Here is an 18,864-nt window from a genome sequence, read left to right as displayed (position 1 = left end):
AAAAGATTAAGTGCAGGTACCTAAACGTAATTGGCTGGTATTAGCTCCCTAGCGTCGGGATAAGCCTCGCAAGCTTGATTGCAGTATCTAATGGAACAATACTTTATTTGTATTTTACGATCCACTGTGGATATTCAACTTTTGTAATACATTTTGATATTACAATCAGAGGTTGAAATTATATATTTAAATTAAGCTTCCGCTGTGCATTATATAATTGTGTGGTTTGACTATATTGTTGCCAACATCGTCACGGTAATCCCCCACCGGGCCCACCGGTGAGACACGTGGAAATCGGGGTGTGACAGTAAGTTATGTTCTATATTGCCCGGGATAATTTTAAACTCAATTTATGTCTTAGAAGGGCATTTTGGTCATTTAAAAGATAATAAAAGGGTAAAATTAGAAATCTGGGTTTCGGGTCTGGTTCATACAGTAAATATACTTAATATAACATATTATATCAGTAGGGTATGACCCATATATCAAATTTATCATTTAAAACCAAACTATGCACCGTAGGGGTATTTTAGTAAATTCACAAGGGCTAAAAACGCCAAAACTGGAAGTCTGAGTTTATATACTTATACTTACTGTTATTATATGAAAATATGCAAGTTACATCAGTAGGTATAGGTCTTATATGTTTAAAACGAGTATAACGCTCACTATGCGCTTAAAACGCTAAATATGCGATTTAAGGGCGTTTTCGGGTTTTCAAATTAAATCTGAGATTTTTATATTTCCAGAATACTTAAAATAATTTATTCATCATATAAAATCAGTAGAAAAAGGTTTCGGGTCAAAAGGATGTGTAAAACTCATTTTATGGCTAAAACGGTCAAAACCGACATAAGCCGAAATGACTAGGCGATCTAGGATCCGTTCAGCCAAAAATTAATTAAAAATCATCAAAATTCCCAGAATATTATATTACTTCAGTTGGTAAAAAGTTTTGTACCAAAACGTGGCCAGAAACGGGTTCTATGCGAAAAGGACCGTTTATGTAAATTTATAATATAGTTTTACGCTAATGGCCATAACTCACAATCTGGACCACCAACTGATCCGAAACTTTCGGTGCAAGTTCATATATTAGGAATAAAGATTTCTATCCTTTCATTTTTCCAAAAATCACGTTTTAAATCAAAAAGGGCAAAATAGTCAACTTTATGCATAAACCGGAAACATGCATTCGAATAGGCTAAGCATAGACTCAATCAAGGAAAATTCCAGAAAGTTTAACTAAAATAAAAATAGTCAAAAATACTTTCCAATACAGATCTCGAACATGCATGTACGAATCCGAATCGATAGTCTACGAAATAATCGTTTTACAAGACTTTCGGTTCCGATTCGTGGCTATACTATAGATTGTCGAGTTGATGATGATTAAAACACATTCTTATATGTATTACAAGTTATTTATGATGATCAATCAGATTGCATGTCATCTATATCATTATTCATGTCATTTTTCACAAAGATCGCTTTTGTTGACTTTTTAGAAATAGGTTTGACTCGACATTTAGCATGCATGTAGTGGGAATCAGAGAGTACCCTTTAGAGGGTTTGTTTCCCACATAAATACCAATCTATAACAAGTTTCAATTCGAGAAATGACTGAAAGAAATCCGTTTAATCAGAAAGTCAAAGGTTATGAACACCCAGTTTGACTTTTATCAATAAACACAACAAGAACGGATTAAAGAACGAATTGAAAGCTTACAAAGGTCCTATAGATGTTTAGTGAACACTAGAAAGCAGCTTTGATGATCGGATTAGCTCCAGGAAGTCTTGAGAGCCTTTGCAAGTCTTGAGAGTTCTTGTTCCCAATTGTAAATGATCAAAAATGAGATGAATTCGGATTTAAAGCTGAAGTTTTGAGGTTTACTGTTGATGTAGGCATGCAAGGCTTCTTATTGGTGCATTTGGAGGCAAGAACAACTGGATTCCACTCAAATTCGGACCCAATTCGACCCAAATCCGATTTTCTGCTCGCTGGCAGTCCCACGCGGCCCGCTTGGGCTTTACCAGGCGGGTCGCCTGACCCTGGTTCAGCAAAACAAGTTTTTATTTTTGGCAGCTTTAGTCCCTGAGCTTGCGTGCGATGTTTCGGCTACTTTTCTCGACCCGTAAACCCCCAAACTTGGTTTTTAAGAACCTTAGGACTTTTACCAACATGGTAATGTCCTTGGATAACTTTGCGCTCAACCGAAAAGCCATGAAATTCGACGTTGACGCTTTTAGTCCCTTAAGTACGGTTTTGGCCATAACTTTCTCATACGTTGACGAAACTTCATGAAATTTTTACCACATATTCTAGTGAGTATATTTTAGCTATACAAAGCTTCGGGTCTGCCAAAAGTTCACTCAGAGGTATAAATTAAACATGTTGACACTTTTGGCCCCTATAGTTTGAAATACTTCACTTTTGTGCAATTTCCGCGTCGTATGATCCATGAACCATCCGTTTAAGGTTATAAACATTATGTAGGGTTATCATAGAGTCTATTTATCCATTGTTGACACTTTGGACCCTTACGTTCCATAGTTTTCACTGTTTGTCACTTTTAGTCCCTCTAAAGTATGCTTTCACATAACGGAACCTTATGACACGTGTCAAGACATTATTGGACGAAATTTTTCGAGGTGTTACACTATTGCATCCTATACCACGTAAGTTAACGCAAGGTTTAAAGTAATCAGCACAATGGTTTGCTTGTATTATGTAATGAAAAGTAATACTTATTCAAGAATTTGCTTATGCAGGGTAAGAGAGCAAACGGACCAGAGATAGCCAAGTTAATCTCTGCAATTGTAGAGGGAAACAATGCTCAACACGACAGGTTCAATCACATTAGATCTCATTGTGGCATTTCATCAAACAGGTGGTAGGCTGGTTTGCATTGTGATGGGGAATAATAAACTTGAGTCCTCCAATCAATCCCCTAACTCAGATGCCAATCAGGTTGAATTTGTCGTTAGAAACGCTCAATCTCTCTTGTCAAATGAATACAAAGATTAATATATTCAATGTGATCTTGCTTGTAAATGTATATAATCTATCATAATTCAAGATATCTTTATTACAAAACATAAATTGCATACCTTTACCATCATCGATGGGAGGATTTAAATGTCGGAATACTAACCACCGCCGTTGTTGATCAGCAGTGGAATCTTTCTTTTGTACTTGTTCAACGGGTTAGAAAATGCAGACCCCACAAGTCGATATGGCTCCTTGATTTCAAGACTATAAAGCCAATCACATGAGCATGCTAAAAAACTTATAATCTAATTACTACAAATAAGAAGATGATAATAACTACCTTGCCACTATCGTAATTAGGGTCATTGCGGTCAATATGAGTTTCACCATCAGTGTCAAGTAGTTTTCCTTCCGTCTAAGTTGATTTTCCTTCCGTCTATTTGTACTGGGTGGACTTCGACGTGCACGATTTGAGCAAAGGGCTTCGTGAGGGATCAGAAACCGCCTGATCATTGAAGATGTACCTATGGTGCGACTGGATTCCTGCAATTTGAAAAGTAAAAAAGTCAGTGGGTGATTCACCAACGCTTGCCATACATTACCCCCGATCGGACCACAAACACCAAGCTTCGTCGCCCATGCTAAACTCTAGTCCGCCCTTGAATCTTTGCTATCACAACCAAACAATCGGAGTAACAGTTGTACTATCCGAAAACAACCCTACCACTCTTGTAATGACGAAACCGACACAGGAAAATGGAATCCTCGTTATTCGATCAGTGTGTAGGAGTAGAAGAGAAGAGTGGACCTGCAATCTCGCTTTGCTTGGCTCGCCTACGTATTAACATGTCAGCAAAAAAAGACTAAAATGATCAGACACTAACTACATTAGAAGCCACTAACTTCAGATATAAACAGAGAGTTCCAAAATTCAAATTTTAAACTATTGAAATGAAATGCAGATGACGATTCACCTAGATTTGATTCAGAACAGAATTCGTAAGAGTTCCAAAATTAGAAGCCACTGACAACATCAGACTAAAGAGAGTTGTGTAAGCTGCTGTTGAAGGATTTTGATGAAAAGCAGTCCATATTGAAAAATAATAAAAATGCAGCCATTAAGGTAATCACTAAAAATGGCAACATAATCCTTCACTTAGCAGTCGAAATGGGTTGGTGAACTTTACCCTTTCTATTAGCTCTTTGTGGAGTAAATATGCCAAGATTTAGTCTAATGAACTCTTAACTAAAACTATATAAAAATATTTTTTTATTACTCACTCTGTCATATGCATACTTAAAGTATCAAGCCGCGTCATCAATGACATTGCCAAAACGAAGATCCAATATTAGTAAACATGTTTCAAAAATAAATTACTCAAATAATTTTATATTTTTAATAGAAAGCCCATTGGTGCATTTCATCGAACACTTCATAGACACAAACAAAAGTTAAGCACAAACGATAACAAATATAGAAGTTTCTTTGAAGTCAAGCTCACAACTCATCCAATCCGTAACAAATATATATGACTGCCCCTAGAAACTCGATCAAACGAAAGAGAAATCATTGATTTAACATGGTCTCTGCTTAAGAACTGTGTTCATTCTTCAATGCATGAACTGAAACCCCTTCAAAACCATTTTCAACTAAATCAACAACAATGGATGCAAAATAAAAGGCAGATTCAAGTAGGTATTGATTAAAATCATAAAAGATTTAATACAATATAAAAATAGTAGAAAATTATACATTAATTACCTGAAGATTATAAAGTTGATTTGATCAAGTGCACCGATCAGATCAAAATAATCAACACTAAAAGAACTTACCAGCATGTGAATCCATTTTTTATTTCGAAGCAAGAGAGCTTCGTTGTTGGCCCTGTTGACTTGATTCTTGATATGTCTTTGGAAATAGATATCGGTGATGGTAGATTTATGTGTGGTGCAACAATCAAATGGAAGGGATGAAATATTCAATCGGCGTTTCGGTCGATTTCAATTGATGAATCTTGGGTTTCAATCATCAATAATGAAGCAATGATCATTATAATGAAGCAGTGAAACCTAATTGACTTCATGATTGATTGCTTCCCACCGTTTCACCCTTTCATTTGCGTCTTGATTTATGAGGAATGTCGTTTAGGTTTCTTAATAGATTCAATCATAAAGGTAGATTGAAAGAGAACGATTCAGGTGAATAAACTGATGATAATATATGGGGATGTAAGAAGAGGAGGATAAAATGGGAAGAAAAATATAAAAATATAGGTGTTATTTAAGACTTTTAGTCTGCCATCTTAAAAAATAGGTGTTAAATTACTTTTGTGTCCATTGGAAATGTATTATATAGTTATATAGATATATAGATATATAGATATATAGATAGTAATAGAGAGCTACATTAATTAAGAGTGTCAATTATATATATATTGATTTCGAGGGACGATATATAGTAACTTTATTTTTATAATAACATATAGTTTTTTATTTTTATTATTTAATATATTATAATAGTTTATTATTATATTTACTTTTAGTAACGTATTTTTCTTTTTTTTTTAACATCTATTTCCTTTACCTTTTTTTAATAATTATTTTTTTCTTTTTTTTAACATATATTAATTTATCGATTAATTTGATACTTTTTTAATAAGTTACATTTATAACTTTTTTTCTAAAAACTTAAGTACGTAGTTGTGCTTGATTTCTTTCCTTGACATTCCGTTATAAGTTTTGTTAAAACGAGGTTATACTCAAAATAAAGACTTTATTTGATATCATAAAACGGTATAATGATAAACTAAATCGTTCCAATGGTTTGACTTTCTAAACAACATGCTTTATTTTAAAATCACGTTTGTTTTATATTATCATTTGCTCAATTTCGCCGCAACGCGCGATATAAAAAAACTCTTGAAAACTTTAACACGATAAATATATTTATTCGTGTAAAATACATTATTCTAATTAGATATTATGAAAATCCTATAAGAAAAAAAAACAATTCACATATTCTTTTGTACTAAATACATCACTCTAACCGGGCATACTTTAAATTGTTTAGTCGGAAAACAATCGTACACGAGTGTACGATCTTAACTTAAAGATTCAAACTGGTTAACTTGTGCTGATAGAGATTGTAAACAGAGTTGACAGTTTGTAAATAGCCTAAAAGAATCATAAACAAGTTGATAAGTAGAAATAAACTAGAATTACCACTCGTTGCGACAAGGATTTATTAGTTATATATCGTATTACATGAAATGCAAATGTTTCTTACATGACTGCGAGCCTGTGTATAAAACATATAAAATAATAACTAAGTCGATCTCTATCCACGCGTTGCGACAGACCTATCAAACGGGGAAAATAAATGTGTTGCGATGGGCCTGTCAAACGGGAAAAGTAGATGAAAAAACTTTGAACCTCACACACACACACATTGCGGCGTGTTAACTCGGAAAATTTAGAACGAAACGTTAAACAGAAAGTTTGCGAAAGATGAAAAGTATAAGGTATCAAAATTGAAAGTAAAAAAGTGTTGGAGTTAAATTGCAAAAGATAAAAAGCTTTTGATTAAAAGCAAAAAATAAAGGGGTAAAATTGCAAAAGATGAAAATTTTTAACTTAAAAGTGAAAAACCAAATTAATCAAAGGTTTAAATTATTAAATATTGAAACTTTAAACTTAAATTGTCAAATATGAAAACTCTTTTTTTTTTAGTAAATACTAATTTCATTCCAATCATCAGGGCAAATTACATAAGGATAGCAGGTAGACGAGCAACAAACTTTAGAGTTAGATTTGAAAATTTCAATTTTTTTTTTGAAAAACTTTCAAAGCCAAGAATACAACCACCTTATGCATAAACATATTGCTTATTTATAGTTTTATAATCTATACATATAATAAAAGAAACCATGTTAGGGACACATGGCGTTCTATGAGTCAGTCTTAATTATTTTTTTCTAAATATTTATTATGGAAAATCAATTATTGATAATATTAAATTTAAAATTTGTAGAAAAGATTTTAATGATAAAGACAAAGATAACTGATAATAATATATTAATTATTATAATCATATATTAATTATTTAAATCTAAAAAAATATATTAGCGTTTTAAATATTTATAAAGATAAATATTTTATTTAATTGATAGTTTTAATTGTTTTTATATTTTGATGATAAGGATAAGGATAACTGATAATCACATATTAAAATAAAAATATTTATTTAATCAACAGTTTCATTAAAAGGATTTATTCAATACATGTAGAACATATATATTTTTTATACATGGTATATTTAGAATCATATTTCTAATAAAGGATCTCATTATCCCGTTTTACACTCCAATGAAATAATAATATTAAATCATAATATCCAGCTTATCTCTTGTATATTTAATATTTTTTTACTAAAATATTTCTTTTCTTTTTTTCTGCTGATTATCCAACATCAGGTAATACGTAAGTTTCTAACCTAATAATAAATAAAAAAAACAAAGTAAAATGTTATAAACCATGTAATACACAACTCTCTAACCTAATAAAAATAAAGTGAGATGTTACAATAAGTAAATAGTACCTCAAAGTTCCTTTTGTTAGAAAACACATCTTGATAACTAAATGTTTTAACAGATTACATTATTTGTATAAGACATGTGTTTATTCAAATCGTGCAATACACGAGTTTTTAAAAAATGTAACTATTTTATTGCTTAGTATATAAAATTATATTTATTCAACCCGTGTAATACACGGGTTCTAACCTAGGTTTATAAAACAAATTGACATTATAAAACATATGTATATTTTTTCATTCTAGTTTTTAACATGTTGATAGTCATTAAGTCAAACAAATTGACATTATAAAACATATGTATATTTTTTCATTCTAGTTTTTAACATGTCAAGTCATAACATACTTCATTAAAAGGGTTAACAGTTTAACACAACCAAGTTTTTAAAAAGAAGTAACACATATATCATGTAAAACACCATATTTATTGAACTCGTTAAATGTTCAACAAAAAATGGATTATTTTCGCGCGTCTTTCGTAACCATAATATATCAATCGGCTATTGTCACGATGGATTTTATGATTATCTCCAAACTAAAAAAGGAAACTATAACTTATCAATCCGTTACGTTATTGTGGCCTAGTGGTAGGAGGCTTGGGTTTCCCAGTAGAGACTCAAGTTCAATTTCCACTTGTGTCATATTGGGGTGAATATAGACAATGAAGGATTTGCACTAGGCCTTGTGTGAGGTTGTCTGTTCGATTCCCGAGCTCAACCGGGTTTTCGTCCCACCGTGTGTTACGCCAGAGAGTTCTGCTCTTATGGTGGCATAATGACTGTCAAATGGCCGGTTAAATCAACATAGTCTGACCAAAGTAGGATAATACGGGGCTCTTCGATTTGAAGAGTGTGGTACCCTTATATTCACCATTTGAAAAAATAAACAAGAGTTACAGGGAACTATTCGAGTAACAAAATAAAAAACCGTAGAGAGCATAACAACTATTTTCAGAAGGTGGAGATTAAACGTGAAACCAATTGCACCATCCAATTAACTCAAAAAACAAGGAATACATGAACTTCACCGTTAAAAAAAAAAAAAAAAAAAAAAAAAAGAGGAAACTTCTATACCTCTCTGGATATGTACAAAAACCAGAATCCTCTCCCAACATCATAATCCTCTCCAAACCCTCTTTCCACATTTCTCAAATCTTCCCTTCTTTCACCACTCTAAACTCAATCAATAATCCTGCATCATGAGCAATCAACCTGAATCATCCGACTCGTAAGTAACAATCATCCTTGATCACTTGTTAAAGCTCTTTTTTTTGTCATCTTAATGTATCCACAAATCAAGAGTACCATGACTGTGTTTTCTCAATTTTATTTGACAATTTTGTTCTCTGTTGCTGTGTGCAGTAAGGGCGGGAAGAAGGACTTCAGTACCGCGATTCTTGAGCGAAAAAAGGCGCCAAATAGACTCGTTGTTGATGAAGCTATCAACGATGATAACTCTGTTGTTTCCATGCATCCTGAAACCATGGAAAAGCTTCAACTTTTCAGAGGCGATACAATCTTGATTAAGGTATTTAGGGTTTCTTCAATTATCACTTGTAAAAATCAATTTAGGGTTTTTGATTGTTGATTGGAGAGTAATTTTGATGTTAGTGATAGATTTTAAAAAGAAATTTGTGGGTTTGTAAAAAAATCTGATCTTGTTGATGGGTTGGGAATCTGTTCGGATATTTTGCATGTTTTGTAAAAATCAAGATTTTTAAAAGAAAAAAAAATATGGTTTGAGTGCAGGGCAAGAAAAGGAGAGATACAATTTGTATTGCACTTGCTGATGACACCTGTGAAGAACCAAAGATTAGGATGAATAAGGTTGTCAGGTCAAATTTGAGGGTTAGGCTTGGCGATGTGGTTTCGGTGCATCAGTGTGCTGATGTTAAGTATGGGAAGCGCGTCCACATCCTTCCGATCGATGATACCATCGAAGGAGTTACTGGGAGTCTGTTTGATGCTTACTTGAAACGTATGTTTAGTTTATAAGCATGTTCTGATGCTGTTTATCCATTTATCGATTATGTTCTGACGGTCGGTTTGTTTGTTTGATTTTGCAGCGTACTTTTTGGAAGCGTACCGCCCGGTGAGAAAGGGTGACTACTTTTTGGTAAGGGGAGGAATGAGAAGCGTCGAGTTTAAAGTTATCGAGACTGATCCTGCTGAGTACTGTGTGGTTGCACCTGATACCGAGATATTCTGTGAGGGTGAGCCTGTGAGAAGGGAAGATGAGGACCGGTTAGACGAGATCGGTTATGATGACGTTGGTGGTGTGCGGAAACAGATGGCGCAAATCCGTGAGTTAGTGGAACTCCCATTAAGGCATCCGCAGCTTTTCAAGTCTATTGGTGTTAAACCACCAAAGGGTATTCTTCTTTACGGGCCTCCTGGGTCTGGAAAGACGTTGATTGCCCGTGCTGTTGCTAATGAAACCGGTGCTTTCTTTTTCTGCATTAACGGGCCAGAGATCATGTCGAAAATGGCTGGAGAGAGTGAGAGCAATTTAAGGAAAGCGTTTGAAGAAGCCGAGAAAAACGCACCATCGATCATCTTTATCGATGAGCTTGATTCAATTGCACCAAAACGGGAAAAAACACACGGTGAAGTTGAACGAAGGATCGTTTCCCAGTTGTTGACTTTAATGGACGGGCTGAAGTCCCGGGCACATGTAATTGTTATGGGTGCAACCAACCGCCCTAACAGTATCGATCCTGCATTGAGACGGTTTGGTAGATTCGATCGTGAAATTGACATTGGTGTGCCCGATGAAGTTGGCCGTCTTGAGGTTCTTAGAATTCATACTAAGAACATGAAGCTAGCCGATGATGTGGACTTGGAGAAGGTTGCAAAGGATACACATGGGTATGTAGGTGCTGACCTGGCAGCTCTATGCACTGAGGCTGCACTGCAGTGCATCAGAGAGAAAATGGACGTGATCGATTTGGAAGACGAGTCCATCGATGCGGAGATTCTAAACTCCATGGCAGTTACGAATGAGCATTTTCAGACCGCCCTCGGGACCAGCAATCCTTCCGCTCTTCGTGAGACCGTTGTCGAAGTTCCGAACGTTAGCTGGGAAGACATCGGTGGACTGGAGAATGTTAAACGAGAGCTACAAGAGGTATTAATATTGAAATATATTATATATTTAAATATTTAATTATTATCATCTGCTAACCATATTATTCGGTTATGCAGACTGTTCAATATCCTGTTGAACATCCCGAGAAATTTGAGAAGTTCGGTATGGCTCCGTCTAAAGGAGTCCTGTTCTACGGTCCACCCGGTTGCGGTAAAACTCTTCTAGCCAAAGCTATTGCAAACGAATGTCAGGCTAACTTCATCAGCATCAAGGGTCCCGAGCTGCTTACAATGTGGTTCGGTGAGAGTGAGGCCAACGTTCGTGAAATTTTCGACAAGGCTCGCGGCTCTGCTCCTTGTGTCCTCTTTTTCGATGAACTTGATTCCATCGCAACCCAGGTTCGTTTCACTAGTTACACTTGCAATACGTATCACAATTTTATTGTCACTTTATTCTTTTTTTTTTATGTACTACGTGCAGAGAGGGGGTAGTCAAGGAGATGCTGGCGGTGCAGCCGACAGAGTTCTGAACCAACTTCTGACTGAAATGGATGGAATGTCTGCCAAGAAAACGGTTTTCATCATCGGGGCAACCAACAGGCCCGATATCATCGATCCAGCTCTGTTAAGGCCCGGCCGTCTTGATCAACTGATCTACATTCCTTTACCGGATGAGGAGTCACGTTATCAGATCTTTAAATCCGCGTTAAGGAAGTCACCGATTTCTAAAGATGTTGATCTCCGAGCTCTTGCCAGGTACACACAAGGTTTCAGTGGTGCTGACATCACCGAAATCTGCCAGCGCGCATGCAAATATGCCATTCGTGAGAACATCGAGAAAGTCAGTATCCTCATTTCCGGTATTCCAAGTATTATGTTACAGTTGCAGATGTATATGCTAAATTTGGAATTTTTTTTAGGATATTGAGAGGGAAAAGAGAAGAAGCGAGAACCCTGAAGCTATGGAGGAAGACATGGACGATGAGGTGGCGGAGATTAAAGCTGCTCATTTTGAAGAATCAATGAAGTTTGCGAGAAGAAGTGTCAGTGATGCGGACATAAGGAAATACCAGGCGTTTGCTCAAACACTGCAGCAGTCGAGAGGGATTGGTTCTGAGTTCAGATTCTCGGAGACTAGTGGGCGTGCTGCCGCTAGTGACCCGTTTGCCGCCCCGGCTGGTACGGTTGATGATGATGACCTTTATAATTAGGTTTTGCTTGCTGGATAAATGTTAGTTGTCTTTTTGTGTTACTAAGATGTTTGTAGTTTGTATGCGTACATGGTAACTTTGTTTATGATGGTTGTGTTATGAGTTTGTGAATAAGTAATTAGTAATATATCCTAAAAATCTAGTCTTTGTGCGTTATCAGGTCAGGCAGAGCTAACCTTTTGTTTTAAGAGTAAAATGTTTAGTGAATCTATAAGCATGTGTGTTATAGGTTGGATTAAAAGCGAATTTACAATTGTTTTGTTTTATTAAAACATATATAATTTATGTTTTTTTTTTTTTTTTATATTTTCATTACGTTGGCTATGTTTGGGTGCTTATGGATCAATTCGTAGTCACTTATCGAATACAATAAAGCTTTGGGTGATTACAGTCGCAACCCCCCGAGTTCTTTGTCCAAGTAACAAATCCAAGTAGTAACCCCGGAGTTCCTTGGCCGAGTAACAAATCCCAGTATTTACTTCCTTGGCCGAGTAACAAATCCCAGTATTACTACTCGGGTGTGAGTGCGTTTGTAGCTGTTGGCCAACGGCTTTATAGCCGTTTAAATTTAAAACATAAAACCGTATTTTCAGAACACTATAAATATATCACAAATTTTTACTTCGTTTCTTAAATTCTCTCTTTTCTACTCTCTACATTCCTGTACTCAAAAAAAAAAAAAAAAAAAAACTTACACAGTGGATGTTTCATCCAATCAAGGGCGAAGCTTTATTACACCCTTTGCCACAATCGATTTTTCGCTCGTAGTGTTAATTACTGAAAATTAAAAAAAAAAGTGTGTAGTGTAAAATATTTTATTTTTTAGTCCGGCCTCTACCAATTTGGATTTTGAGAGTCCAGCCCCGACTGAGTATTCGTTCAAGCTTCGCCCATGCATCCAATTTAACTGGTCTTGGGTTGCCTTTGGGGTTATCCAATCCTAGTAGCTTTGATTTTTTTCTTTCTGACTCGTCTGATTCTAGTGATATAGTTTCTTTGTTATTCTGACCAATTACTTGGGTATTTAGGTAAGGTACCCCTTCCACTCTTAAGTCCCTAATCAATGTCTTGCTTTGTAGATTTTGTTGGCAGTCGAGTATGAAGGTTTTGTTTTAAAAGTAGTGGGCTTTTGATAAAGGGTTTCTAAAACTAGCAGATTAATTTTCTTGTAAAAGTGGTGGGCTTGCTTTCGGTAGGACTGGGAGTAGAATAACTAAACTATTGTCATATAACTGTTATATCACAGTCATGTCATCTCCGGTAACTAGGTGTAGTGAATTAACTAAACACCTAATACCAATAATCAAACAGATTTTTTTTTTAAATTAAAAAAAGCAAGACATGTGATTGGTGGTGGCCCCACAAGAAACAACCTTTTCCTCATTCATGACCGCTAACCCAATAACGGATCCACCGTTGGCGACCTCTGATAACTAAGCAGGGCGATGTGCCACCTCATTAACAGGCTGAGGTGTCTCCCCGTTAATCGACAACAAACAACCCAATTGAGAGAATTCATGTCTTGAAGTTGATAAACGGATTGAATGAGTGGAATTGCAGTAGGGATGAGCTTGGTACCAGTACCGAAAATACCGGTATCCAAATTTGCCAAATATGGGTACTGGTACCGAAAATGTTTGGTACGGTACCGGTATTTGAAGGTAAAATTTGGTAAGATACAGGTACCGGTACCGAAAACGCCAAAAAGTAGGTACCGATTCGAAACCAAAATAAATTGATACGAGAAATTCGATACCAGTACCAAGTCTCATATCCTCATCATCCCTAATTTGGAGAGTTTAAGACCAAGAATTTAGGTTGAATTCGTTGCTTAAGATGTAATATAGTTCTTTATTTTTCAAATCATTTGTAATATTTAATAAAAAGCATTATTGTTCTGTTTTATGGTATAAATTTTATTGGAAATTAAGTTGTATACAAGATGAATAATTTTCTATATCGTGATATCAAAAACTATTTAAGTTAATACAATTGAGTTTTCAATAAAGTTTATACTGAAACAATATTTATATTCTTATTCTTATTCTTACTATATATTATAAATAAATTTTATTAGAGAAAAACTAAACTCTTCATTACATTACATGTAACTTGAAAAAGAAATTTATCACTGAAGTCGCAGGCTTTCCAGCAAATCCAACCTAAATTCAACGCTGCAAGTGCGAATTCAACCTCTCCATCCAATCACAACTTATTGGATCATTTTATTTTATTATTTATCAATTGTCAAAATTATACGAATTCACAGTTTCTTTTTTCTTAAAATGATAAACCCACACACCCACTGTATCTACTCTTAAATATTACACTGATATCTACTGCAAGGGTAGAGCCTTCACCCTTGGTACCACTAATTTACAAGCTCTCGTAGTAACAGACAATGAGTCCACTAGCTTTACAAGACAAAAAAAAGTCGTAGTTTTACAAGCCCTTCTTTAGAATGTACTACTTTCACAAAAAAATGTATTATTTCTCTCTCACATTTATCATAAATTCTGGTCATTCCACATTTTCCAGGTACATTCAAATTCTCCTTTCATTTTTATATTTTAATTTCCAAAAGAAACTTTATGATAACCGACTCTTAAAAGTCTTTATATAATCTATTTTGTATTTATTTTTAGGAACATTTTTCTGTGTAGCACACACTAGAAATTGGACCAGAAAGTGGAGAGTTACCATCTGCAGCTTTTCACTGTATGCACAGCACAAGTGAATTATTTGCACTTTAAAGACGTAAATTTTGTATTTATTCATCAGTGAAAACGGTTTAAAGTAAAGCAATTTTGCAATTCTATTATGGCCTTTTTTTACTTTTTCTTGCGTCAGTTAAAAATATTGTCATTTTTCATTTTCTAAAGATAAACTTGTAAATATGTATTTATATATACAAAGTTAACTAAAATTGTAATTATCATTCCCATAAGAAAAAGTTACAGGGATGGTCCTGTGGTATGGACATATTGTTGTTTGGGTTCATAACTTCTTATTGATATACATTTGGACCAATAGTTTACATAAACGTATACGGATGGTCCATAAATTTAATGATTTTGTTATGTAATCTTTATATTTTTTCTCATTTAACTGTAATAAATAGTCGATTAATAATACATAATAACTGTAATAATTAGGTGTCAAGTTGAGCCTGAGCTTGACTTTCAAGTCAAACTTAGGCTATAGGGTGTGGTCATGATCCTCATGACCATCATGACCCTCCATGTTAGTGCCATGTAACTAATCTTTAATTCACCATCCAAAACCACTACCCTAAGGGTATGATCATGACCCAAACCATTAGCCCCTTATTTATTATCTTTGTCTAAACAAAAAGGAAATGATTTGTTGAAAAATGGAAAGGAGGACCATGGTTGCCATGGTTTAATCCATGCAAACCATGGTGGATCAATCAAGGGGGTGGTGTGGCCTTCCATTCATGTTCCTAGGTGGCAAATAATGTCCCAACCATGATCCCCACACCCTATAGCCTTATAATGTTAATAGTTAGTGCTATCGAGTTTGCATTAAACTGATACCTTTATGTGTGACTTACATAATTAATTCATCAAGCAAATCGTCAATAAGTTGGTGGTGGAGTAGTAAGGGAGAAATCTTGTGTTTCAAGTGACCCAGGTTCGATTCCTGCCAACCCACCATTTAGTTTCGGGAACATCTAGTGATGATGGGAGACTCTGCGAGTTGGTGGTGATCGCCAGTTCAATCCTTGAACTGAGGTGAGTGCATCCCGATACGATGAATTTCGCCAATTAGCATATTCAAAGGATTCGTTAACTCTTAAAAAAATTATCATCCAAACTGCGAGTCAACCTTCATGATAATCTAGCATGCACATTGAAATAACATAAGATTATTTTTTTTTGAACGGCAAAATAACATAAGATTATTAGAATTAACAAAAACACAAAATACCAGTAAATTTATCAAAAGGCTCTTCGATTAACTTATCTGTAATAAGCTATATATATTTCCTAGTACCAACATCACTGTTCCGATTGATCAGTTATTCAGATTCCTGCGAGACAGCACGTGTATATGGATTCTTTTTATAGTATCAAAATCATATTCAAAATGAAAAATCATTCGTTCAAAATAGTGACATAAATAATTTACCCATATATTCAAAACTTAAATGCATCCGGACACTCTTATCAGTTTTTCTTCTTCTGACTTTCTTGTCCGTAATTATCAATTTATCTTCGACACTTTTTATCATCAAATAGTACCCTTTCACATGTAGGGTAAAGTTCTTGTACAAATAATCTTAACATACTAAACATACAAATTGAAGGAAAACTCAAAAAGACAAGGTAGCATTTTTGTAATTATCAATAACTATCAAAGTTACTCTACAAATACCTCTAAAAAAACCTAACCACTCCCCTCACCCCCCAAAAAAACCTAAACCCCCCCCCCCCCATCCCCAAAAACCTAAAAAAAAACCTAACCCCCCCCCCCCCACCCAAGCTAAATGCTAAAAACTAAACCCCCCAAAAAACCTAAAAAAAAACCTAACCCCCTCCCCCCCACCCCCAAAAACCTAAAAAAAAACCTAACCCCCACCCCAAAACCTAAAAAAACCTAACCCCCACCCCCAAAAACCTAAAAAAAACCTAACCCCCCCCCCCCCCCCCCCACCCAAGCTAAAATGCTAAAAACTAAACCCCAAAAAAACCTAAAAAATCTAAAAAAATAAAAAAAAAACACACAAATTATTTTATTTTATTTTTTTAACATTTTTTATTAAAAAATCGCTACTTTTAGTAGCAGCAAAAAAAAAAAAAAATTTTTTTTTTTTTTTTTTTGCTAACGAAATGTAGCGATTTTTTAATAAAAAATGTTAAAAAAAAATTGTGTTTTTTTAGGTATTTTTTGTTGTAACTTTGATAGTTGGTGGTAATTACAAAAATGCCACCTTGTCTTTTTGGGTTTTCCTTCAATTTGTATGTTTAGTATGTTAAGATTATTTGTATTTGATCTTTTGCCTTCACATGTATTATTAAATATAGCAGCACCTTGAAAATAAGTAAAGGTGTCTCCACTGTTATTCTGACTAGTTTTATTGATGCTATCTTTTTTATTTGAGTAAACTGCCATTTTGGTCCTTGTGGTTTGGTCAATTTTGCCACTTTAATTCAAAACTTAAACTTTTTGTATCTGGGTCCATGTGGTTTCAGTTTTATTGCCATTTTGGTCCAAAAATGAAATCAGGTCATATTTGTCTTATAAAATCCTGTTATTTTGTCATTTTCCGCAGGGGCAAAATGATCATTTCTTTTTTATAAATAAATACAATTTTTATAAGACAAATATGACCTGATTTACCCCTAAGGAAAATGACAAAATTGCAGGATTTTATAAGACAAGTACGACCTGATTTCATTTTTGGACCAAAATGGCAATAAAACTGAAACCACAGGGACTCAGATGCAAAAGGTTTGAGTTTTTTACTAAAGTGGCAAAAGTAACCAAACCTCAAGGACCAAAATGGCAGTTTACTCTTTTTATTTTATTTTATTTATCATCATCATTAACATATATGCATTGTAGAACTGCATCATATAAAATAATATTATCTAGTATAAAACTTGAATACATGTGAAACAAATGAAAATCAAGATATAAATTTAAGCTCTATTGATACATGACCAATGAAACACTTGACTACTAAAATACATACATCAATGACAATTTTACAACACACATGCATAAGCACGAGTAAAAAGAAAATATCGGCTAATGTAGAATCAAAATATAATTGTCTGAATTTATACGAAGTGTATACTACGCAAGACATTCAAGATGTTTCATACGCGTTACTCGTTAGGCTCATAAATGTGGTGATAATTGATGTTTGGTTTCCGCTTTGCACCTTTTGAGTTTTGAGTATAACATGTGACACTAGTGAATTTTTGATATCTTATTAGTTTTAGTATCTTGCCATTTTTGATGACATGATGTTAATCCATTACGTATGAGACCCCTTTTAATGTTTGGAAACTTAGTAGTTTGTAATACCTTAATTTCACTTGAAAAGAAAAGAAATAACTTTTTTTCTTAAACATAAGATGAATTCCTACCTAGATATATGACAATGTCTAAATCATTTTAGTGGAAGTGTATTACTGTCACAATTTCTAGATTCTTCGGCTTAGGTGTCACTCCAATTACCAAAAGGCATGTGAAAGATCAACTCATAATTTTTCTAGATCTTTAGTTGCAATCATCCCAAAAGTGTATAGTCATGTACACCTTAAAATGGACTTCAAGACTTCATGCCCTTAAGACCATCCCCACTAAAGGCCTCCTTAAAGCGGTTTTTTTGTGACATGTAGGAAAAAGAGTGGTTACGTGGAGGTGCATGACAGATAGTTTAGTTCTTGGTGAAAATACATGTAAGAGAGGAGAGACAGAACTTCAACGACTGAGTCAAGCAGAGGCTTGACATGCGTTACGGAGCCCTATATCAATCGGGTAAGGTAACAAATACGTGATCGAAGGTTATAATACTTACAACAAGGCAGAGCTTCGCTATTTAGAGGTATTATTTCCCGAGTATAATAGCTTTAGAGTTTTGAGAGAGAGAAAATTGTGAGCGTTGAGAAATGAGGCCGAAGCCTCAATTTATAAGCTGATCTTATGGCGGCTCGCGGCCCGCGACAGCCTGGGGCTAGCCCTTCGCGGCCCGCGACGGAAGTAGGGTAGGTCCTAGGCTTGTCGATTCTAGGATGTAGGCTCAACACGCATCACGACACGTGGCGCAACTGTCACACCCCCAAAATCCAAAAGTGGAGTACCACCGCTTGGAGGCGTGACATGACCAGGATCAAGCCATCAATCATATTGAACATAGTGTATAATAATTAAGTAGTTCGTAAAACCCAATTCAATACAATTGATGTTCAAACCGAATCAAAACATAATTTCAGTAGCGGAAGCATAAGT

At 34.8% G+C, this 18,864-nt stretch overlaps 1 protein-coding gene across 1 annotated transcript; it reads left to right on the top strand.

The window, feature by feature from the left end:
• Nucleotides 1-8,608: 8,608 nt before the first annotated feature.
• LOC110904465 (cell division cycle protein 48 homolog) lies at nt 8,609-12,121 on the top strand. Its single transcript, XM_022150310.2, has 7 exons — nt 8,609-8,810; nt 8,945-9,110; nt 9,332-9,560; nt 9,649-10,709; nt 10,787-11,068; nt 11,151-11,510; nt 11,590-12,121. Exons 1-7 carry the CDS (start codon nt 8,782-8,784, stop codon nt 11,878-11,880), a joined length of 2,418 nt encoding a protein of 805 aa, XP_022006002.1. The 5' UTR covers nt 8,609-8,781; the 3' UTR covers nt 11,881-12,121.
• The last annotated feature ends 6,743 nt before the right edge of the window (nt 12,122-18,864 follow it).

Source organism: Helianthus annuus, chromosome 14, assembly GCF_002127325.2.
Source record: "Helianthus annuus cultivar XRQ/B chromosome 14, HanXRQr2.0-SUNRISE, whole genome shotgun sequence".
Lineage (NCBI taxonomy): Eukaryota > Viridiplantae > Streptophyta > Magnoliopsida > Asterales > Asteraceae > Helianthus > Helianthus annuus.
The sequence above is the reverse complement of the archived record's forward strand: the minus strand, read 5'-3'. Positions and strand labels throughout refer to the sequence as shown.